This window comes from Bombyx mori, chromosome 4, assembly GCF_030269925.1.
Source record: "Bombyx mori chromosome 4, ASM3026992v2".
Classification (NCBI taxonomy): Eukaryota; Metazoa; Arthropoda; class Insecta; order Lepidoptera; family Bombycidae; genus Bombyx; species Bombyx mori.
In genome coordinates, this window is record NC_085110.1 from 15,172,892 (window position 1) to 15,198,788 (window position 25,897).

The 25,897-nt window shown below is 39.4% G+C and overlaps 2 protein-coding genes across 12 annotated transcripts in view; one reads left to right on the plus strand and one right to left on the minus strand.

Annotated features, from left to right (window-relative positions):
* The window catches only part of LOC101736773 (dual specificity calcium/calmodulin-dependent 3',5'-cyclic nucleotide phosphodiesterase 1), a 511,722-nt gene that overhangs the window by 125,288 nt on the left and 360,537 nt on the right, over positions 1–25,897 (minus strand). The window lies entirely within an intron of this gene.
* On the plus strand, positions 3,885–25,624 carry LOC101738762 (maltase 2). Its single transcript, XM_012694492.4, has 12 exons — positions 3,885–3,900; positions 5,119–5,280; positions 5,751–5,930; positions 13,480–13,637; positions 14,667–14,792; positions 15,432–15,688; positions 17,560–17,758; positions 20,523–20,630; positions 21,176–21,326; positions 23,540–23,735; positions 24,616–24,753; positions 25,451–25,624. The coding sequence occupies exons 2-12, from the start codon at positions 5,121–5,123 to the stop codon at positions 25,518–25,520; spliced, it is 1,743 nt and encodes a 580-aa protein (XP_012549946.4). The 5' UTR covers positions 3,885–3,900; positions 5,119–5,120; the 3' UTR covers positions 25,521–25,624.

A 25,897-nucleotide genomic window follows, 5' to 3' on the forward strand; every position in this document is an offset into this window, starting at 1 on the left:
AAAGAAAACAAAATGTTGATCCAGACCTTTCCATTAAGACTATTTCTTTTTAGTTTCCTCTGCGAATTTAATCAAATGATTAGTTGACTGATATCATGATTAAAATGTGTTCTTCTCATGGATCGTTTGGAGCTTCTGGGACTAAGGGAGGACTTCGGCTCTCTGTGTTTTGTTCTATGGGGAGCGCTATGACATGCTCTTCTTCAAACGAGGTTTGTGGAGAGTATTTAGGTGGAGGCAACAGCTTGGCTGTACCCCTGGCATCGCATAAGGCTAATATAGATAGGCTTGGGAAGGTATTATATCATATGCACCGACTAAGTCATGGGTGGTGGTATGAAAATCTATGAATTGCGTAACTACCATTTCTTGGAGTAATTGGTTATTTGTTCTTGATAAAATATCTGTAGATACAGATCAGTCTTTTTGAAATGTGTTCATTACTTCTTTTTCAAGAGATAATTGCCTGTCAATTATTCATATTAATTATACACCAAAACACAATTAACATTAAAAAATAGTCAACAAGTAACATGATAAGTATACTTATACGAAACTAAAAATAAAACTAGATAATCTAAAAAATCGGCCCCAAATCGCTGCGCTCCCAGGGTAGGGTGCCCAAGAGGCTGGCGGCATTTCCCGGTTGATTGGCCAAGCTCAACCTTTGTCCGAAATGCGTGCCAGCCCTTGGATCCCCTGAGGCGTCGATGAGGCGTGCGGAAATCTCCTTGAACAGTTGACGAGCTTCCGCATTTTCCATTTTTGAAATGTAAACAGAGAATATGGTGTGAGCATGTTAATATTTCTGTTTCTCTAGTCGTAGAGTTTTCTTGTATGTTATCACTCTTGTCAGAGCACTTGTGGTAGTCAGTCAGTATCATTGCTGTGGGCAGATGTTATGCGCTTCACGAGAAATTGCCACTTTTCCCGGTTTGTGGTGAGCCTAGTACACTCATGCAAATAGTCGCCAATTACCGACTCGACTTGGTCCTTCCACATGGTCTGGTGCCTTCCACTTTGCCCTGAACGACAATCATTTCCTCGCCGAGATACATGTCCAAAAAATTTTAGTATGCGCCTACGTGTGTACGAAACAGAAAACAAATCACAACTTTAAATCTGTTTTAAACATATTCAAAGTTATTAAACTGAGGACCCAACTTCATTACTGAAGCGACGAGACGGCGTGAACCGGTTATTTAATTTATATTGAGACATACTTGTAATAATCAGGTTTTTTTTAATTTATTTTTATTGCTTAGATGGGTGGACGGGCTCACAGCCCATCTGGTGTTAAGTGGTTACTGGAGCCCATAGACTTCTACAACGTAAATGCGCCACCCACCTTGAAATATAAGTTCTAAGGTCTCAGTATAGTTACATCGTATAGTTGCAGTATAGTTGTATCGTTGATGTCTCTCAAATACTATTATTTTTGGTGTGTATTTATTTCAGCGAATCAGCGAATTTTTCACCGTCATTCGACGGTGTCGACATGCCGGATTCGATGTTTTTAATTGAATTTCAATTAAGCTTACTCTATTAAAATTAATAAAGATGTTTTTTGCTATAATCTTTTTTCTCTTGTAGCGTTGCAAAATGGCGTTTAAATAGCTTTTCACCTCTCGATATATGTCTCTGAATAACTATGAATTTATGGCGGTCGTGTCCACTAATTGGGGACGTCAGCGCAAAAGTAGCCCATGGCCCCACAGTTTTTCATAATCATGCTTATAATTATGCTTAATGCAATTTATTTCAAATATTATAAATTTTGATGCAAAACCGGCCTATCCATAGTTTCACCCATAGATAACAGATGGCTTTGTAAACATTATTTATGCGCGTATTGTTTTGTTGCCTATTCGAATTTATTTTTATTTTTTTTATTTTTTATTCTTAATTGCTTAAACTTAAACCCCATAATAACTATGGTAAGCTCAGGCCACTTTTGCGCTGACGGCCTCAATTGTAAGTTCAATACAGAAATCCCGAGAAAGTGTTGCTCCTGATTAAGAATACAAGTTTTACAGATAATCACGACACACAATACACTACTTAGGTTATTTCCAGTCAACCGAATAATAGGGCAGTGCACATTCTGCTTACCACGCTTATTTTATTCTACGCCACTTAGACTCCGTACACGATCTTAGCGTTTGTGTCCCGTTGAACAATTCTACTCGTGACCCGGATGCGACATATGAATAAAACTTCTGTTTGTGGTGTGGCGTAAAGGATAAGACACCCGATGTATTTGTAGAGATAACACCACCCTGCATATTTCTGCCGCTATGTAGTAATGCGTTTCGGTTTGAAGGGTGGGGCAGCCGTTGTACTGTAAAAACTGAGACCTTAGAACTTATATCTCAAGGTGAGTGGTGGCATTTACGTTATAGATGTCTATGGGCTCCGGTGGTCACTTAACACCAGGTGGGCGTTCATCCGTCTAAGCATATAATAAAAAATAATGATGTAACTGCCATTTTAAAAGAATGTAGGAATAAACAGTTTCTCTGTCTGTTAAGATTCCCTTAATTATTGCATCTAGTTTAGAATTCAAGTTCCACTAATGGAAAAAAATTAGAAATTTCTAACAAGAATTCTCTGAAAATTTTATACATCATCATCGTCAGCTTACAGAAGCTTATTTTAAATCACAAAGGCTTTTTTTAATATTTTTAAATTGCCCGTGAAGGTAGACGAGCATACGGCCCATCTGACGGTGAGTAGTTACCGTCGCTCGTGGACGTCAGCAATGCGAGGGGCAGTCCCTTCGCAGACCCAGAGGTTCCAAACGATCCGGGAGAATGGGATTATCAATAATCAGAACGGCCCTCTTCTGTATGGAGTCAAATGGAAGTAGTTGGTATTTGGGAGCCCCGGCCGAGAGGTGGGAGCAGGATTGCACGCGAAGCCGGTCCTGTACTTTGTAAAGAAAATGTCTTTGTTCAGACGTGAAGTACTGCTTCATTCTGGTGAGAGCTCCCAGCGTTTTGGGTGCCATCTTGGCTTTTCCCTTTAATCGATATGTCGATATGTCGATCCTAAGTATCCGAATACTTTTGGAAGGTTGCAGGAATACTCATTTAATTACGATTTAAAATAAACTCGAAGTATTTTTGTTTGGTCTAGTTATTTTACCAGTATGGTTTTATATAGTCAAGATTTAAAAGCATACAGTCACAAACATATTATAAAATCATTAATAATTCTTATTTTTACTTTTAATATTTAAAAAAATTACATTTATTATTTTTCCCGAGAATGAAAATTAAGGAGATTACTTACAGTAAATATCTAATAGGATGGGAAATCCGCTTACCTGAAATGAGGAAAAAAGTCATTAGCGTTAATATTTAAGTAGGAAGAATTCTTTATAGCAACAAATTTGCGAGCTTTTTACTCTTGTTTGTGCATAATTGAAGGTTTTTTTGCATAGCCTGATGTTTACAATTTTACAATTTTATCTAAAAGAGTATTAAACCTCGCATAAAATATTACGCCTAGTGTCTTCTTTTGAACAAACATATTTTAGTTAAGGTTTTTAAGTACACATCTCTTTGCGAAATATAATTAACATAAAGCACTTGTTTTCTAAATGAGTAAAGCATAATCGGAAATACGATAAAACAGAAAAAGATGGAGCCATTTGTGGAAAACTAACATTCCATTTTCAATCGCGTTATTTATATTATGATATCTTATTTCGAAGTTGAATTTAATTTTAGTGTAGGCACTACGTTGCTTTGTTTGGAAACATTTTTAATTATACAACTGTAACTTAGATCATCGTTACACGTATGAATAGACATATTTATAAACATGATCGGTCAGTCGATGAATATAAAGAGTTGAAAGACTACGGTATGTTCACTTCGGCAGGCAGCTTTGAAGGTATTGTCGTATATGTGTAGTGTATGAGTTAGTAGTATTGTTTGAGTGCACAGGGGTGTAGAGAAATCTCTCTTTCTCTCCCTCTTCCTAGTTAATCCCACATCCCAGTTGGTGGTGAGGTCAGCTTTCCTTATTTTTCTCTTCCGCTTCGCTCTGTCTTCGACACCGTCTTCAGTAACATTGCATTCCTTTTTGTCTTACAGCATCTTACATCTTTCCGTCTTGTCTCGTATGTAGAGTGATTATTACTGCTTAAAAAATAAGTTGTCGGCACGATTGATAGTTCTGCATAGATTTTTCATACCAGTCAAGGTTCATCTGGTTTTGAGTGGTTATAGGTGTCCATAGATATAAGAGCGGGAATCACGTCATTCATCTCGTGACATGAGTAGTTCTTACTACCTTTTGAATCGGAATTAATTAAGGCAGAAATAAGAAAAAGGTTGGTACCCAGACCAGGCGGATATGTGTGTGGGCATCAATGCACTATCGACCTGGTTTTTTTAGTGCTTTTACTTTGTGTCACAACGAATGTCACTTCATTGTATACTGTTACGTTGTTCCGTGTCGATCCATGACGTATTAGTTGGAAGTATGCTCTTAGCCGAGCCGTCTCATACGTGCCTCTCATACGACAGATCGCAGATAAGACTCCGGTCGTGAACTAGCTCTTGAATAAATCGCATGCACCAAACATACTTTAAGTTCAAACTGTAAAATTTTCACTACTGCATGCTCAAGCAGTTTTCTCTCTAAATCTTTGACTGAAAATGATAATACTGTATTTCATTAAAGGCTTTTTTAAGCTATTGCATAGCTTTTATCGCGGGTTTTGAGCGCGGCGACCGAATCAAGAAATTCCGTAACGAAAATAAAACCTAATACCCGCCACTCCGCTCACCATGTAGCTCGCGTTCAACATTCACACGTTGCGCTTATGTAGTGTTTGTGAATAAGCGCACGGCGTGACGTCGCACTGCATGCGCATCATGAAAAGTCTGCCAATCTCTTTCTCGCGCGGTCTAGCTCATGAGTGTGAAGGGGACAGTTAATGTTTTGATTTTGTTAATGTTTATAAATATAGCGTGGTCTTATTTTATTATTGTTTTAATATTAAATTATTATTCTCTAATTATAATCGCATAAGTAGATAAAAAATGCTATGCAATAGCTTTACTGCGGCAGTCTCCGAATACCATACGTGTTTTTTTTTTTCAGGGATGTGGTATATTTTTGTAATAATTTTTTCGCTGTCACGTGTGGGAGCTAGATACGAAAATGTGAATATTAAGCAAGACTGGTGGGAAACCGCGGTGTTCTATCAGCTCAATACAAGGTCGTTCATGGATAGCGACGGCGATGGTATTGGAGATATTAATGGTAAGTTTTTTTAGATTAGATCATGGTTTAATCATACTAGTTAAATTAAGTTTTTTTTTGCTTTATTGCCTTTGTGCGATGATAAAGAGGAGATGAGGGGATCAGATGAGGACGCCGCTTAAAAAAATATTATTTATGTTCCATAAATGAAGTCGAGGTTAGGATCCGCTTAAAACTCTACTAGGGTCCACAGATATCGTTAAGTGAATTCTGTATCGTAACTTGTGGTAGAATTCTGAAGTAAATTAGTATCAAGATTATCCTACTTATGTATTTTTGGATTTTCAATAGACGTGGGCATTTAGAGCGCTTGAAAAAAATCTAACCAGATAGATTAGTTGATAATTTTTCGAGATATTTATATATTTGATTTCAAGGTAGATTATTATAATATAATATTTTTATAAGTAAATTTATACTAAATCAACCTTTTATCAAAATCGACTATATCTAAACCAACTCTTTCACAGGCATAACAACGCGTCTAGACTATTTAAAGGAGTTGGGAGTTGACGCAGCATGGTTGTCTCCGATCTTCAAGTCCGCAATGCACGACTTCGGCTATGACACCACAGATTATTACACAATACAACCAGAATATGGATCGATGGAGGATTTTGAGCATCTTCTCAAAAAAGCCAATGAACTGAGTGAGATCTGTTTAATATTCATTGCCCAGTTTATTATGTAAATTTATGCATGACACTCGAAGGGAATGATCAAAAATTTTCTTACTCCCCAAACGAAACTCGGAACACGGCGAATCGACTGTTTGAACTTTAAATTAACTACGCTTAATCAGTTTTAACTTGAATTTTGAAGTTCAGTATTTTATTTCTTAGAAATTTCGAAGATTGAAATTCCCGTAAAATTGTATTTGAAATTTTTTTTTTAATTGCTTAGATGGTTGGACGAGCTCACAGCCCACCTGGTGTTAAGTGGTTACTGGAGCCCATGGACATCTACAACGTAAATGCGCCACCCACCTTGAGATATAAGTGCTAAGATCTCAGTATGGTTACAACGGCTGCCCCACCCTTCAAACCGAAACGCATTACTGCTTCACGGCAGAAATAGGCAGGGCGGTGGTACGTACCCGCGCGGATCACAAGAGATCCTACCACCAGTAATTAAAGGTCATGTGTCATAAATTTAAAATTCACTCAAAATGTTGTCTTTGGTTTTATATAGGCGGATTTAATATTTCTGGGTCTCTCAGTCTTTATGTGAATATTTTAAAAGGACCATCTGATTCTGGTGGCCTATTTTTCTACCAATTCACAACGCATAAACCAGTCTGGTAGACATTCGTACATTCATTAAAATGAAGAAAAAAATACATTATTCGTATCGTATTTTATCTGAGTTAGAGATACCTGTTAACAAAGTCATCAATGTATTTAAGAGCGAACGAATACGATTTTCCACTTAATGTTTTTCTAAAAATCTTTGATATTAAAAAACTTTTAAGTGGTTTCAAAATTGCAATCTTTTTTCAGAAATATTGATGATACTGAAAGCAAATTTCATTATAACTAGTGTCCTCCGGTAGTCGAAATTCGACTATAATTAATTGGAATTATAAGTTTGTACACTATTATGATTTTATAGTCAAAATTAAATACTGGTATACTTCTTTAATCACAGATTTCCCTAAGACTACACTTTACACAAATATTAATAAAGACAAACAATATTTAATCTATTCTCAATTTGACCACAGACTATAAACAATAAGAAACGTTTGACAATAAACAAATAGTATGCATGCGTGTGTGTGTCAAATACATGGTAGTGTGTGTAATGTTTTTATTTATTGATTTAATGTATTTTTATGGATAATTTAAAGAAATGTTAACATTCTACACTCCTTCTCTATATTCTCTATAAGTGAGAGAAATTTCATACTCCTCCGTCAGCGCAATTTTTGTAAAAAGGGGTCCAAAGTTTTTGCTTCACGTATTAATAACGTCATTATAATTTTCCTGTATCGGTTTCATTGATTGTTTCAAAATAGTTATAGATTTATACAAAACTTTACCGGTCGTTCGTTCTCGATATTTTCCCGTGCTCTGCACTCGATCATTATACGATTCACTGGTTTAGAATTGTTCAATTGGTCGATCGAAACTCCTGACGGTTGTGTAGTGAGATGTGATCTAAAGTTTCAAGAGCGTTAAATAAATACTGTATTCATGAAGTTTTAATGTTTAATTAAGATTAATAATTTTCTTTTTCGTCTAAAAAGCTATTGAAGAAGAGGTTTTATTTAATGTTTTTTTTATTAATATTAAAAAAAACATGGAAAATTGTAATTGTAGTTTTTTTTTTTTATGATTGAAAGTTTACTGGTGACCCGAAGGCCTTTCCAGTTTCACCAGGACAGGTGGGCGAGCAAAGGCTCAGCCAAGAGGGGTGGGATTTGCTAACAACTGCCCGAGCGCCTCCGAAGGAGACCTAACAACTCAAGAGCAATTGTTTCGCGAATGAATCTACTACCGGATCGGAATCGCGACCCGCTGAGAAGATCCGGCGAGAAACTCAGCGGGCTGATGCATGGGTTAGGTTGCACGTCGACCTCTTTGTCGAGTTCGACGAGTACGGTTACCGGGGTCCCTAAGCCTGTCCCTAGTATTAGAGCTGAAGGCATCTAATGCAAAGGTTATTGGATCTGATGGATCCGTAAGGACGTGTCTAGGGCGTCGACGGTGACTGGCTCCTGCATGATCAGGATTCGGGGAGTAGTCAGCGGCGGCAACGATAAGGCGATTATCATGACGCATAGCCTTATCGAAGTATCGTTCCCACGCTGACTTCATGTATTTCCGAATTGATTCGAGGCCCAGGTCGTCGTGTAGGTCAACGTTCCTCACGAACCACGGAGCCCCGACAGCTAACCTGCAAAAGCGGGATTGTAGGGATTGGAGGGTGTCTATGTGTGTGCGGGCCGCGTGAGCGAACACCACACTCGCGTAAGTCATGACGGGCCTTATGCAAGTTTTGTAAAGTGTCACCTTGTTCCGAAGGGACATTTTACTCCGCTTACAGATCATGGGGTAGAGTCTACCGAGAATAAACGCGGCACGGTCACGGACTGATTTTATATGCGGGCGGAATGTCATCGATGCATCCAGGTTAACGCCCAGGTACTTGACCTTCCTGGCCCAGGGTATGGGTTGTCTAAAGAGAGTAATCGGGGGTGTGAGATTCCTCCTCCTAATCCGGGAGGAAATCCGTGTGGAGCTTCCCCTCTGAAATAGCACCGCAGTACTTTTCGATGGGTTGATGTCTATGCGCCATTTTCGGAACCACTGTCCTAGGGCTAGGGCAGTGCTCTGAAGCTTCTTCGCGATAAGGGACTTATTTCTACTAGAATAGTAAACAGTCGTGTCGTCGGCGAATAAAGCTAAATGGGTCGGCGGCGACCGGGGAATATCGTTGACGAATAAGCTAAATAGGAGGGGTGAGAGGACAGAGCCTTGCGGGACTCCAGCTGTGAGAGGTCGTGGGGAGGAGCGGGTTCCCTCGACTCGATATCGAAAAGAGCGGTTCGACAAGAAGTCCCGTATGATGAGCACGAGACTATCCGGCACGCCCATGTTGAATAGTTTGAAAATCAAACCATTGTGCCAGACTTTGTCGAACGCTTTTGCGACGTCGAAGAAGAGAGCTCCTGTGTATAACGGTTTTGGTCGATTAAGCCCCACAAGAATGTGCTCCGTGAGGCGGTGCACCTGTTGAACGCATGAGTGATTTGTACGGAATCCGAATTGTTCATCGATGAGAATGCCCTTGGATGAGACGAAGTCTCTGAGGCGTTTGTAGAGCAGACGCTCATACAGTTTGCCTAGAGACATGAGGAGGCTAATCGGGCGGTAGCTCGTCGGATGATTTTTTGGTTTACCGGGTTTATGTATGCCGATAACGTCCGCTTCTTTCCACACCGCGGGAAAGATACAGTTCGCCATAGCGGCATTGAAAATAGATGCCAACATCACGATGAGTTGGACAGGTAGAAGTTTAATAACGCGGTTAGATATACCGTCGGAACCGGGAGCCTTGCGAGGACGTAGGTCTTTGATCAAGCCTTTAACTTCCATCGGGGTGACGGGTGGTAACGCATCCGAGGGTGGCAAGGAGGCTCTGCGTTCTACCTCACTGTCTACTAATTCTACATGAACAGGGTCCACGGATTGAGTGCTGGGCGTGCACTGGGTTTGCAATGTATCGGCCAGCAGCTCTGCTTTTTCGTCATCATCGAACGCCGCGAGTCGGCCTGAGGGGCCTACGAGGGGGGGCATAGTTACTACCGTATCCGATTTGAGAGTACGAGCTAAGCGGTAGTAAGACCTTTGGGAGGGCGCGAGTCCTTCTAAGAAATCAGACCATCTGGCATCTCGGACTTCGGCGATGCGAGACTTTACGTCGCGTTGTAGGGCACGCATTCGAATACGATTTTCCGCGGTAGGATACCTGTCGTAGGCGCGTATCGAGGCGTTCTTAGCTCTAAGGAGTTCCCTAATATCATCGGACAATTTGAAGCGGTGAAGGAAGTCCTCCGCTACAACTTGTTTCGATGACCTATCTAATGTCGAGGTGATGTGTGACGTTAAGATGTCTATGGCTTCAGCGGTATCCTGAGGAGACGGGGTAGAGTCCGGGTTAAACGGGAGCGATGGTGGATCAGATTCAGCCAGGCTGATGCCCAGCGTGTGTCAATCCACCACAGTCCTCGTGACGGGAACGGAGTCGGGAGCGCGACCGAGCTTCATAACGACGGGACGGTGGTCTGAATCTAACTCTGAAACTACTTCGATCGAGTGTAAGCTCAGAGTTACGTTTTTTAATAACGCTATGTCGAGTATATCCGGGCGATGCGCGATATTTAGCGGGTAGTGAGTCGGTGTTAGCGGAGCGACGATATCGAAGGCGAGATCATCGACTAACGCGTCAAGCCGCCTGCCATTCGGGGTTGTGGTGTGTGAGTTCCACCTGATGTGTTTACAATTTAGGTCGCCCGCCAGAATGACAGAGCTCCCCATGCCGAGCAGCGCCTCGATATCACTGCTTAGAACGATCTTATCCGGTGGAAGATAAACGGACGCGATAACGATCGGCGCGTGTCCCGTCAGTGAGATTCGGCACACTGATGCTTCGATATTAGCGAGCGCGGGAGGATCGAGCGGGACGCAATGCAGGGCTCTTCTATAGTAAATGACGGTACCACCACCACGAGCAGAGAGCCTGTCGTTCCTGACCATGTTATAGTTCGCGATTTTAGGGTCACGGCGCGCGGGCTTAAGTAGGGTCTCCTGCACTAAAAAGATATCAATTTGATGGTCACGCAAAAAGTCAGAAACCTGATCACGTTGATTTGCGAGACCGTAAGCGTTAAAAAATCCTATCGTTACGGATAGGGGCTTTATTCTACTTATATACGCCATTGATTACCGGCGGAGTGAGGGGAGGACGTACGTATTTAATGACGCGTATACGTCGGCGTATTCTTGCACAACGGCGATAAAGTGTTGTGCAGTGGAGGCAGCGCGAATGGCGTCGCCCAAAGCGTTAACGCGCTCAAAGTTGATCGACTGAAAGAAGTCGATCGCTAAAGCGAGATTGTCGGACGCGGTCGGAGGGCAAGTCGCGGGAGAGGGACGAGTTGCGGGGGCGGGACGAATCGCGGAGGAGGGAGTTGTAACCGTGTTCGTCTACGGCAGCGGTTTCGCCCAAGCCGAGACACTGGGCACCGGCGCCGGATCGAACCCTGGCTTAGCCTGCGACACAGAGGGTGCCGAGGCTTTGATGTCTGGGCCGGAAGCTCGGAGGCGGTTTTGGCGGGCGACGCGGCGATTTATTTTCGGGGCTCGGGGGCATCCGCGGTAATTTGCGGGGTGACCCTGTGTACGACACAGGACGCAGCTAGGCGGTTCCGTCGCGGTTTTTTGATCGCGAGTGCAGAGGGCCGTGGCGTGATCTCCTAAACACTTGACGCATCGGGGGCGCGCGTGACAGTTACGGGAAGAATGCCCGTATAATTGGCAGTTATGGCACTGGCTAGGTGTGCCTTTCTTGTGTGGGGTTTCGACGGCGATTCCGGAAAGGCTACAGACCGTTCGGATGTTGAATATTTGCTTACCCTCGGGGGTAGGCTGGAGGGCGACGAGAACCATGTTATATGGCTCCCTTCCGCGACCTGTGTGCATGCGGTGTACGGAGTTAACCGGTAGGCCTTGTTCGAGAAGGTCGGCCTTGACTAGCTCGGCATCCAACTCTTTAGGGATGCCACGTATGACGGCACGGAGTTCGCGCTCCTCCTGGAGCGTATACGTGTGGAAACTTATACGTTCCTTACGGAGGTAAGAAGAGAGGGCCCTATGGTCGTCGGATGTTCGAACCTTAATTTGAATGCCGTTCGCGAGGTTACGGGCATTCGTGAAGTTGATATTTTTGGCCTTAAGGGCCAGAGAAACTCGATCCCAAGCTGCCTTCTCTTGAAGGATAACCGGGGGAGGGGTCTGGGTTTTATTTTGTGCCACCGGACGCGGCGACGGAGTGGCACGGGCTGGAGGCGCAACGGGAGTCTGAGGGCGGGGGCGCGACGCGTTCGCGGCTTTACTAACTTTAGCGGCCGCGGGAGCTCGGGACTCCGCGGCACGCTTCTTACCCTTTTGTACCAGGGTGAATCCATCCGTCGATGAGGCGGGAGCGAGGTCGACCTCCATCTCCGAGTCAGAGTCGGAGGACGAGGAGGCGGGCGCAGGTGACCTACGAGCAGGTGTTTTGGAGGGCACGACGGAGGCTGCGGATGATCGCGCTGCTGGAACGGTGGCCACGGCGGACGACGCAGCAGTTTTACTCGCCAGTATAGGCGACGCGGGAACGGCAGGCACGACGGAGGCTGCGGTGCTCGATGCAGAAGCTTTGCACGCAGGTACAGGCGACGCAGGAGCAGCGAGCTCGGCGGAGTCCACGAGAGGGCTCGCGGTGTGATCGGCCTTGAAGGCCAGAAACTCTGAGGCGAGCTGTGGGTGGCGAAGTCGGAGGAATTCCGCGAATACAGCGTCCATGATCGCTGAGTGCCCAGGTGGGGCGGCCCCGGGTCTTGAAAACACTCGCCTTGCGGCGAGGCCCCAACTTCTCGGACCTGAGCGGTTCTATTGAACACAGGTGGCGATGCGGCACGATTACTACAGGACAAAGAAAAAACACAACAAAACGGAAATAACTAAAAGAAACAGAACAATTAAACACTTCCAGGAAAACAGTTTGTCGGCAGATGTACCACGAACACAGAAACAACAAAAGGAAACGAAACAAATAAAAACTTCCAGGAAGAGCACTTAGTCGGCAGATGTACCACGAACACAGGCCGCGCGAACAATGGCCGGGCTAACAAAAGCCGGGCGAACAAAAACCGGGCGATCGAGTGGTCGATGAGCACGTCCGCACGTGACGGGTGCCTCTATCGGAATGATGTACAAAGTATAGAGATGCATTGTTATATAGGTGACTATGGAAAAATAAAATAGAAACAGTGACTACATTAAGATTGCTTTACATTCGAATATAATATTATTGCTGTGAACAAATGAGATCCGGGCGTATACTGTTGAGGCAAGTACATTAACCCATGGACATAATTCAATGAATTCCTTTGCCTACCACGAAGTCTATATCAATGTCTCAACACTCTTTTCTATAGCAGCTGTCCCATTCTTTGGAGCTGGAACGAACGTATGGAACCTGTCCATTCGGGGCAATTACATGCATGTCTTAGAACCAGTAATTACACAATTTCAGTAATTTCTGAACATGTGTTAGGTACCTATTGACTTAAATATTATTATCTGACCTGCGATATTGAAGCTTGGAATGAAAAAAAAAAGCAGAACAACTTGGCGTCGCTCGGTGGAGCAGGAGCTAGGGGTCTTGTGCATGACGTGGGAGGAGTTAGAACAGACTGCCTAAGACCGATATAAATGGAAAAATTTGATTCGAGCCCTACACCCCAGCAGAGGGTAATAGGAAAGAATGATGATGATGATGATGTGATTGAAGCTTTGGAACACTTGTATCGATAAGTGTATATCAAACGGCGTATTCTAAATCTAAATCATGGATCGGTGTGACCATTTATCTAAACCATCAATGAATTAGAAAAAGTAATTTATAAAATCATCATTTTAAATATTCTAGATATCAAAATAGTTCTGGAACTGGTCCCAAATCACACTAGCAACGAGAGCGAATGGTTTTTGAAATCATCAAATAGAGACGAATATTACAGCGACTGGTTTATTTGGGAGAGTGGTCATTTAGACAATATGGGTATTCGAAAACCGCCTAATAACTGGGTAAGCTAATAGTAAAGTATGTTTAGATTATACGAGTCACAAACCCGATATCGACCATGTAGTAAGTATTAAACGGGATATTAAACTCTAAGGATACTAGTCTTTGAGGTCAAATTCATTTCGTAATTCCAAAATTGCCCATGCGACAACTATATTCTCTTATATTATAGTTTGGGTATTTTTAAATTGAATGATCTCGTGTACTGTATCATCCTGTAGAAATGTTTCTTTAGTGACTGTTTAGATTTTAGTAAATCTATGAAATTTAGTCTTCGTTGTTTATAGCTTGTTAGCTTATTATTCACAAAAGAAAAAAAATGTTGTTGCTTACATAAAACATATTGTCTTTTCGTGAAGCCGAATTGATCTAAAAATATATTTTGGATGCTACTTCTAAGTGCAAGTAAATGACAGTTTTTTTTATAAAATATTTAGTGGTAGTTGCGTTATGTTGAAATGCTTCCAAGCGACACCTCATATGTCCTTGACAAAGAAAATTATAAACAATTGGAAACAATTGAATATTTTAAAAGTGTGATACAATGAATGTGCTTGCATTCTTAAAAAGCATTTTTATTATATTGTTACGCGCTGGGGTTCGGGGTAAATAAATGTTCCACCAAAGTACAAGTAAAAACTGTATTCAACACCTAAAACACTTCACAAGCACTTTAAAATTCTCAATTCGCTTCTTCCGCTTTGCTTCAGGTGATCCATTTGCTGTTTCGTTTCGAGTAGTTTCGATTACTGACAGCGTGCCATCGCTGAAACGCTTTTATAGCCGATATCCCTATAAAATTCACATTTCGAGTATTGTGTTTCCGCTATCTGACAATAGATGGCGTTGTACTTCTCGAGCATTCTAGGTGCTACTAGATCCTTTCTTTCGACTATTCGGCGATAGATGGCGTTACTCTTACCGGCGTAACAATGTTATCTACCTTTAAGTTTGGTTTTTCTTTTATAATTCAAACATTATCATTGCTACCTTCACGTTACTAGTTAATTGTTATTAAAATTCAATTTAAGGTGAGCGTATTCAGGAAAAGCGCATGGAAATATATGGCCAACAGAGATCAGTACTATCTGCACCAGTTCGGCGAGTCTCAGCCCGATCTGAATTACAGAAACCCTGTTGTCGTTGATGAAATTAAGGTATGAATTACTTTTTAGAGACTAATTTGTTCTTATTTTTTAATGAACTATATAAGGAAACTAGTTGTTGGCATAGACATAAATGACTGTATCAAAACCGTCTTTTATTTTGAGATTCCACAGTGCGTCTTTTAGACCACAATTAAAACATCTGGTTTTCTTTTAGATGCTAAAGATTTTAGTGACCTCTTTCTGTAAAATGTGGTCTTAAATACCACAGTAAAAATACGAATTAATTACGTTAAAGCAAAATATAATTCTTAATTTGCATTTATTTTACCCCAATCTCTTTCATTACAAAGTGGTCAAATACCGCAATCGCTGCAGTAATTTAAGTTATTATTTTGATATTCTCAATTATATGTCTTTAATTAGTGGTATTGCAGAGAAAATAGTTACTACTACGCTCTAGCATAAAATTAAATCCGTATAAATTATGATTTGCGTAATTACTGGCACTCCAGGGAGAGTTTCAGTCATAATATAACTAATGTATCATCAGTATAGCGCGGGAAGATTCAAGATGTTTTAGAAGTTTGACAGCTTTAATATAAAAAAAAATGTTTCTGGTGAATCGTGAAACTATTTATAAAAATAATGAAAAGCTCTACATATTTTAAGACTTTTTTCTCCTTACAGAACGTTATCAAATTTTGGCTTGAAAAAGGAGTAGCAGGCCTGAAGATACCCTCTATCAATTATCTATTCGAAGTTGACAAAGACTTGTATGGCGGACGCTATCCTGATGAACCGATAACTGGTCGACCTGGATTAGGACCCGATGATTACGTTTATCTAGAACACGTATACACTAAAGATCAAGAAGAAACATATGACATGGTGTCGCAGCTTAGAGACGTATTCGATGGTATTACTATAAGGGATAATTTGACGAGGTGAGCTCTGGCTGTAATAATTTATTGGATTGTTATTATACTGTGAAATATGAAGCAAATCTTCCCATCAACAGTTTAGGTGGAAATGGAGAGTCAATTTTATGAAGTTGCGACCTGCGTTCGACTTGATAAATAGTAATTCAAATTCATTTTAAAGATACGCGAGAAACAACCTTGCAAATAAAATTTTATCCACGCTAAAACTTTCATGAGTACCGTCTTTTATAATAAAAAAAATTCAAACAAACCATCATAGACTAATCGTAGGTCTAGATTTTTTTTCTAATAGCAGCTCAGTAGTAAATTAAATTCAAATAAATATTAATAGTCACATTTCCACATAAAATTGCTGATTTACGCAGTTTAAAGCTTTTCATTAACTAAGATATGTCTTAGAGTTTGATTGATGTATTATTTTTTGTGAGGATATACAATTTTAATATAGTTTCTGAAGTTATTGACAACTTCGTGAAGCGGTTTAGTTTTGATCCATGTATATTATTCCCAAAATAATATTTACCCAGAAAAATCGAACAAAATAAATCGCGTTTCCTCAAACATTTTTATTGGAGAATTCACATGAGATGGAAAAGCTATAGATATTTCGTCTTTTTCTGAATGAAAAAAGAAAAAAATAAATAAAACTCTTATTTTGGGGTTCCATCAGTTCAACAACGAATTTACACTTAAAATTAATGAGTAAACTTAGTAAATAATTATTTAGTACAAAACATCATTATGAAGTTTCCGACTTCTATACTTGTTCAAGTTCACCCTAATGATGATAAGAAACATTTTAGAGCTACACTGCTAAAATTATTAAACGTAACAAACTTTGAACTTTTGCTTTTAGCATCTGGACGATTGAACTTTGGTAACGTACCTCAATATTTTAATAACACCGGAAAATAAACTATTGAATTCTATTTTTTCTATATTATTCCAGGAATGAAACATATTTTGACACTAAAATTGTTTATGTCGGAACATATAAATATCCAAAGATAAAAACTATGCTTTGGACAGCCACGCAGCCTCATTTATATAATATTATTTTATTATAATCTGTAGCTGTTTTTCTAAGCTTATAATCTGATTGTATTATCTACCTATCTATTTACATAACTAAGGTATAACCTTTATAATATTTTACACATAAAATAAACCTATCGTCTGATGACCTTATTTAAATTACCTGGAACTATTCCACAGAATCGCAGTTCTTTTCCATGCTGCGGTGTTTTCTGTGTGCCATCTTTTCCACTATCAATCTAGTGAAATGTTTTAGGTGCTCAAAATTATCATATCACTAATAGCATCCCATACCATAACAGTGTCCAAATAGCTTGATCAAGTGGATTAAAGTAGACAGCCAGATCTTTTACTGCTACAAAAAAAAACAAGTTTCATGAGAAATAGCCGATTAATACCAAGCGGAAAATCAGATCGATAACAAAAAAAAACTTTCTATTTAGTAATAAATTTGGACCAAATTGTATTAGGATCAATTTGCACTGTATTGGATACATAGAATTAAATAGATTTTTTTTCTGGCATAGTAATTTTAGATCATCATGCTTATAAGATCATAGCATGCTCGTTTAGAATACGAATTCACAAATTCAGTACATTCACAAAACATTTAATGAGCTATCAAAACTGACCGAATATCCTGACGCGTCAATCAATTTTCACTGTCCTTGATTGTGTGATGTAAAACAACCTTTTAATTCAACGGTTAATAAAGCCGGTTTTAATGTCGGGCGGACCCCGAAAGTTACGGCTGCCTTGTTAAAATTTCGAACACGTGTTCCTTTTCGGAATCTAAATCCGTTTTGTAACTACCCTAAAACCAGAGCCATTGTTGGCAGGATAATGATGACGGAGGCCGACACGACTATCAAAAATGCAGTGAAGTATTATGGGGAAGGGGCCCATTTGGGAGCTCATGTGCCCTTCAATTTGGGTCTCATTGGAGAGCTGAATAAGGAATCGGATGCACGGGACTTCAAATACATCATTGACCGTTGGCTCACGTACAAACCTTTGAAGAAACCTGCAAATTGGATGGTGAGATTTAATTTTTAGATTAAGTACCTTTTTTTTTTTATTGCTTATATGGGTGGACGAGCTCACAGCCCACCTGGTGTTAAGTGGTTACTGGAGCCCATAGACATCCACAATGTAAATGCCCCACCCACCGTGAGATATAAGTTCTAAGGTCTCAAATAAGTTACATTTGACTGGGCTTCCACCTAAAAGATCAAAAACATGGTTGGAGCTTCAGATAGACCTATTTTCAATGTAGTTCCATTGTGAAGTTTAATTTATTTATATTGTCAAGTCATTTTAATTTTAATTACACTAAAATAAATCAGTTTTATCTTCGATCTCAACGATAGTGGCGTCTTGAGACATGAGGTCGAAGTCTAACTGGAACGTATGAGTGCTTAGCGGCAGAAATAGACAGGAAAGTAATACAAACCCATGCGGGCTTACATTACGCCCTGCCACCACCACCAAATACCAGTTTTAAGATCAATCCCAAGATTTTGTATTTTCACTAAGTTTGATCGATATCAATCTAGTAAGTTCTTCAATGACATTTAAATAAACTACTCTAAGTATATATTGTGTTCAACATACAGACATATTTCTGTAATATTTTCCTAATAAATGATTTGATTATCGCTAATTATCTGTAAAACAATTATTTGGCCAAACTACTTGTACTAAGTCGCACTTTGATAGTAAATCTTTTCACATACATAGTCAAAACGTAAAAGCAAATTTTCTTCAAATCGATGAACTAGCTATCAGAGCTTTATAGCTCTATCCCATAGATGTGCCGCGCAGATACTTTCGCATTAATTTGTGATTCAAAAGAAATGAAACTTGTTGCATTATCCGCATAAACAGCTATTTCGTGTCAAACAAGAAGTCCTACAGCACCGGCTACCATAATAAATTTAGCTATGCGTATGCGTTGCTATTATAATGTATGCATGATTGTAGGTGAAAATCCATTCTGGATAGGATTTACGTCCGTTCTTACGTCTACATCGCAAAATGAGTATCCATGCAAAATTCTAAGTTTATCAGACAAATAGTTTGGGCTATCTCATGATAAGAGAGTGGTGTTTCACTTTTACATATTTATAGATATAGATATATAGGGTTCATAGATAAATGTATAACAACTTAATCTCCAATGACAGTGCGTGATAAAATATGTTACGAATGAATCGTGCGAGTACAAAATAGTGAAGTTCTAAACTAGATTTTGATGTTTTAATTATGAGATCATTATTTACATCTCTGATGACGCTATGACTTAAGTTTCATTTTAATGAGACAAGTTTTTTACTTTCTATTCTTTTAATGCAAATAAAATCAGTACTTCTAGGGCGGGACATCTGTTGTAATACACATTTGAGATTTAGACCTCAAATCTCAAGGAAAGTGTCGGCCTTCATGTATTCATATCTATTGGCTCCCATAACTTTTTAACACTACGCGAATCGTGATTCGAAAAAAATAGGTTAAAAAAGGACTCCTGGAATAGCAGATAATTTGGTACAGAGATTTTTAGGGCGCCAATTTTATGGCTTACCAAGTATATTGCAATATTTTCACTAAGAAAACCGGATAAACAACCGCATTTCCGATTAAAAGTAGATCAAAAACATCGTTAACGGCCGTCCTTCGTGACCGATTCGATCACCAAATATTTGGATATTGGCCCACACACACCAAAAGCTTGTTTTATAGCTTTTTAGATTAAGACTTGACGCGTAATGGTATTTCAGTATTTGATGTTATCTTTAGCGACGTGAACATTTCTCAGGCTATTTGGAAAGCTCTATTAGCTTAGTAGCGGTGTCGTGTAATCACCGGTCGTAGGTACAATATCTATTGGTTCCTTTAAAATCCTCGATGAACCCATGGTGATTTTAATAGCGGTTTTGAACCCCAAAGATACCTTCTCTGAAAAAGATAATTGACTCTGAGAATTGAACTTAGATTTCCCTCTACGCTTACTGTGATGTAGTGGTGATATTCTAATTCAATCTGGAATATATAAATGCTTCGATGTAGACCTACCTACCGATTAATGAAGTACGGCTTCCAACACACCGTATGCTCAGTAACAAGATAAAGGTTTAAAAAGTATTTGAAATATATATTTATATATATATATTATGAGAAAGGTCTTTCCTAACTTGTTACGTCACTATTCATTAATGGATGGGGCCCAAGTTCTGCTGTAGGTAGACGTAATTTTTGACGATGTTGTTGATATAGAAATAGTTTCGATTTCTTACCATCATTGAGAAATAAAAAATAAACTCTAAAAAAGAAGAGTCTAAAATTAGAATTTTTATCTGTGTAAAAATCCACTGAATTCTCTGCTCGAGAAATTACTATTGCGATAGAATTGACTTTTCTTATTGCATGTTTCTATGTACGAAAATCAATATCTAAATTCTGCTTTTGTGAAACTGATATTAAATTTAATTTATTAGTTAATTATGAACTCGCGGTAACAATTAATACATATTTAATGGACTTAATTATTATATTTTAACTACGTGGTGATGATTTATCATACAAGTAGGTAATGTTGAGGAATGTTGTTAGATTGAATCTTGTATCGCCCACTGATTCTCTGATTAATCTATGGATATATATTTAGGGTTGTCACATTGTAAACATACAGTAATTATTTATTTATTGTAATGTGTTTATATGTCAACCCAAGCTCAATACAAAAACTTCGTTGAATACGCTGATACACTGAGATTTACATCATTACGCTTTATTACCAAACTAGATTGGAAATCACGACAAGAGCAGAGTGTCTTCTAGATTCAGACCTGATCTGGTGGACGCTCTCAACATGCTAATTCTACTGCTGCCTGGAATTGCGATCACTTATATGGTAAGTCAGAGAATAGAGATAGCAGAGATGGAAGTTAGAGATCTAGAAGTTTCTAAAACAATTACCCATTTAATAAACAAATAAAAATCTGTTGCATATATGAAAAAGGTAAGTAATTGTACCACACACAATATAATAAAGAAAATTGTAAGATTCTGTTAATTTGGAATAATAATGCTAAAACTACATGACTTCGGAGATTTTAGTGTCCAGAAAAAATTGCATCGACCTACCTATTTAATGTCATTAAAATCTTCCATGTCCGTTGCTAATGTCAATTAAATTTATTACTTTGTAAGCAATTTCCACAGCGTCACATTCACTCACTAAATATGGGCTTATAATAACTTACATCTGTTTTTCTCTATTTTAAATAAATAAACATTTTTGTAAGTATAGATACTTCAAGTCCCGTGTTTAAATAATCAAAGAGTGATATACCATTGATATACCCAACTGAGCCTTAATGTTGAATGAGAACATAACAAAAGCAAGGGAACAATGCTGACGAAATTCGAAATTCAAATATTCGTCCCGTTTGCAAGGGTGAAGAGATAGGAATGGTTAATGGATTCGTTCCTTGGAGCGAAACGAAGGATCCACTGGCCTGCAACACTGACGATCCTGTGAATTACATCGAAGTGTCCCGGGACCCCGTCCGGACGCCTTTCCAATGGAACTCCGGGAAAAACGGAGGTTAGTACAGTAGCAGCTGACTTGTGTATTGTGTATAGTGTATTACTTACATACGTGGAAGAGCTCAAGTCCTAGTGTTTTTTTTATTTTTATGATTAAAATATTACTGGTGACCCAGAGGCCTTTCCAGTTTTACCAGGACAGGTAGGCGAGCAGAGGCTCAGCCAGGAGGGGCGGGATTTGCTAACAGCTGCCCCCCAAACAAGACCTAACAACTCAAGAGCAGCAGCTTCGCGAATGAATCTACTACCGGATCGGAATCGCGTCCCGCTGAGAAGATCCGGCGATAAACTCAGCGGGCTGATGTATGGGTTAGGTTGGACGTCGACGTCTTTGCCAATTTTGACGAGTACGGTTACCGGGATCCCTAAGCCTGCTCCTAGTGTTAGAGCTGAAAGCGTCTAATGCAAGAGTTATTGGATCTGATGGATCCGTAAGGACGTGTCTAGGGCGACGACGGTGACATGCTCCTGCGTGATCAGGATTCGGACCCTAGTGTTAAGAGCGGTTGGCGATTTTGCAGCTCTTATTTGAATATTCGAGACTACTTATTTTCGATTTAACATAACTCACTTTATACAGAGGGCTTTTATACACGGTATTAACTTATCACTTCTTCTTTTCGGGCGATAATTTGAGTATTGTCACAGATCTACATTATTACGCGGCAGTTCCAAATAACATTTTTTTAATATGAACCTGATATTGAGTGGTTATCAGAGACTTTAAACATCAACAACGTAAATGCCGCCATTGACTTTGAGACATGAGTTCTAAGGTCACGGCTTTATAGCACAACGGGTGCCCCACCCTTTAAGCCGGAACGCATTACTACTTCACGGCAGATAGCGTGGGCGCTTGATTGTCGATTGCAAAGGTTATCCTTGTGAATTGTGTTATTCACACTGGATACTCATCTAACAATTTATTTTTAAGGGGAACAATTCTGTCATATATTACTTTAGCGAAAATTCAACCGTTTCTGCATGCAGCGGCAGCTTTCAAAAGTAGAAAAAAAACCCGATTTTGAAACATTATTTATTAGTGCTCCGCTCGTAATGGTCTTAGCGTTATGTTATATAGTCTACAGCCTTCCTCAATAAATGGGCTGGTTTTTTTTATTGCTTATATGGGTGGACGAGCTCACAGCCCGCTTGGTTGTTAAGTGGTTACTAGAGCCCATAGACATCTACAACGTAAATGCGCCACCCCCCTTGAGATATAAGTTCTAAAGTCTCAGTACAGTTACATATTAAGTAACACTGAAATAATTTTTCACATCAGACCAGTAGTTCCTGAGAATAGCGCGTTCAACCAAACAAACAAACTCTTCAGCTTTATAATATTAGTATAGATAACGACCGGGGGCACCCTTCGTTTCTCTATCCACTGACCGGACCGACCCTTTTTGAATATTTCGCATTTCAGCTTGAATAAAATACTGCGCGGATGTTCCGCAATGTCAGTCCTGTAACGATACGAGTTTTGGGATGTCCCTCTGTAAATTATAAAGTGTTATCGTAGCTTGCAATGATCCTTTTTTTTGTAAATTACTTGATTTTTTAAAGAATTTTCGTTACCTACCTTTCACATAAAATAAAATGATAAATTCGTTAACGATGAATACAATTTCATTACAAATTCTTCAAATTTGATTAATAATTTAATTAACGATTAAAATATATTGCAGTTTATGTGTCTTTAAATTTAAATATTATTAAAATCGTCATTTAGTATTGTCAATTAGAAGTTTTTTAAATCTGTTTATTTGTGTATTTTTTTTGGGTGTCATGAATTAAAAGAAATTAGCATTTTGCAAACTGAGTAATAATAGGTTTTGGCTGACAATAATCAAAACCAAACAATCAATCAAGGCGAACGTATAGAACGGTTTATACACTAAGTGAATGCGATGTAAAAATATTTATTATATATTTCTCATTTCATTTTTTACTGGTGGTAGGACCTCTCGTGAGTCCGAGCGGGTATTTACCACCACCCTGCCTATTCCTGCCGTGAAGCAGTAATGCGTTTGGGTATGAAGGGTAGGGCAGCCGTTGTAACTATACTGAGACCTTAGCACTTATATCTCAAGGTGTGTGGCGCATTTACGTTGTAGATGTCTATGGGCTCCAGTAACCAGTGAGCTCGTCCACTCATTTAAGCAATAAAAAAAAATGTTTTCTGATTATAAACACATTGCTTTCGACCAGGATTTTCGACTGCAGAGCGAACCTGGCTTCCAGTAGCTGACGGCTATGAATCGTTAAACGTGGCCAGTCAAAGATCGGCTGTCAGATCGCATTATCAAGTTTACAGAACGCTGACTAATTTACGCATCAGGCCTGCGTTTAGACTTGGGAGATATGAATCGTTGTCACTGAACAACGATGTGTTTGCTTTCAAAAGGTACGTATCTGATTTATTTTTGTTTTAATTGGTCGACCAACTCTCAGCCTACTTGGTATTGTGGTTACTGGAGCTCATAGATATCAACAACGTCAAAGCCGCCACCCATCTTGAGGCATGAGTTCTAAATCTCAGTCCTATAATACAATGGCCACCCTACCCTTCAAACCGAAACGCATTACTGCTTCGCAGTAGAAACACGCAGGGTGGTGCAAATTACCCACGCCTACTCACAAAACGCCTTACAACCAGAATGATGTAATAGGCTAAATTAATAAATATAATTCTCTCAAAAGACGAGGACTGAAGCAGAGTTTTGTTATACCCTTAAAGTGAATGTTTTTGAAAGGTTATCAAACTGTGAATTTCATAGAATCATTAAAATTTGAATGATCCCCTCGCAAAAGAACCCATCAATGGAAGCCACAGGATCTAATGATATTTTCATAATACGAGAATACGTATTCATTTACCTTTATCAACGTGCGTCGATCCCAACTCACTCGAAAAGACTAAGTAGGGTACTTAGAGTAGGACCTAACGTATGTTTAGACAGGTCTGTGCCACCCTACCTTTATATTATACGGTATTTATGTAGCGATTATATAAAAATCTATCTAAAGATATACAAGAGATTTGTGGTAACTATGAAATATTTGGATATGGTACATAACTACATTTGATTTTTTAACAAAACCATTTTAATATTCTGATATTGAACTGAATTGAACGTTTGGTTTTAAAGAAATTTTGTATTTTGATATTTTTCGATTATTGCGAATCGAAAGATAAAATGCAGAGCGGTCTGAGCACTACGGCATATATACAACGGTATTATCTCATGAATACACGAAGCAAGGAATTTAAAATTCTATTCCAGATGGTACAACGACGATACGTATATAATCGTTATGAACGTTGGAAAGCGTGATCGAATTGTCAATTTGACGGCTTTCGATCTTGTATTTGGACAATTAGAAGTTGAGGCCAGCAGCGTTTTGTCTTCAAGGACCTACAGGTATTCAAATATTCATGTTTGAATTTTTGATAAGTTCTAAACGTTATCTTTTTAATATATCTCTCTCAATTCAGTCATTTTGTGATATTTATATATTTTCGTACAACTTTTTTTAAGCTATTGCATAGCTTTTATCGCGGGCTTTGAGCGCAGCGACCGAATCATGAAATTCCGTAACGAGAATAAAATCTAACACCCCCACTCCGCCTACCATGTAGCTCGCGTTCAACACATTCACACGTTGTGCTTGTGTAGTGTTTGTGAATAAGCGCGCGGCGTGACGTCGCACTGCTTGCGCATCATGAAAAGTCGGCCCATCTCTCTCCCGTACGGTCTAGCTTATGAGTGTGAAGGGGACAGTTAATGTTTTGCTTTTATTAATGCTTATAAATATAGCGTGGTCTTATTTTACTATTGTTTTAATATTAAATTATTATTGTCTAATTATAATTGCATAAGTTGATAAAAATGCTATGCAATAGCTTTACCGCGGCAGTCCCCGAGCGCCACTTGTTTTTTTTTATTGCCCTTGTAGACAGACGAGCATACGGTCCACCTGATGGTGAGTGGTTATCGTCGCCCACGAACTTCAGCAATGCCAAGGGCAGAGCGAAGCCGCTGTCTACCTACTCTATTCAACTATTTAAAAAGCTTTGAATAATGAACAAAATGTAAGAGCAGTGAATTTTTTTTTCAGCGACAACGTTCAAGCAAACCGTTTGGATTTGGCGGTCGACGAAGCTTTAGTTTTAAGGATGCAGGTTTAAGTCTTTAAAAAAAAACCTATTGTCATCACCTAATAATGTTAGGTATTTTAATTCTGATTGTTTTACTTTTTCTTGATTCAAAATAAATTTCTCTTTTATACAAAGAGTGTTACATTACATTGTTACAGTAGTTAATAGATGAGTATGTGCCTTTCCGTCGTCTGAGTCGACTTTCCAGAACACGGGTGAACCATTTTAATCACGTTGAGCTCTCGGCCCATCTGATCTTAAGTGGTTACTAGAGCTGACAGGTATCCCAACGCGAATGCGATCGCCAGCCTGAACTATCTATCGCGTGCCTTCTTTTGCGTTTGTAGATTTTATGTCATTCGATCCGATTGAATGCTCTCCATTTTCGCAACGCTATGGTTTGTTTA

Bases quoted from the DNA above. Each gene is read 5' to 3' on its own strand.
- LOC101738762 (XM_012694492.4), top strand. From the start codon at position 5,121: ATGTGGTATATTTTTGTAATAATTTTTTCGCTGTCACGTGTGGGAGCT. The intron at 13,638-14,666 runs GTAAGCTAATAG...ATTCAATTTAAG, and splicing joins GAAAACCGCCTAATAACTGG to GTGAGCGTATTCAGGAAAAG. The intron at 20,631-21,175 runs GTAAGTCAGAGA...CCCGTTTGCAAG, and splicing joins GAATTGCGATCACTTATATG to GGTGAAGAGATAGGAATGGT.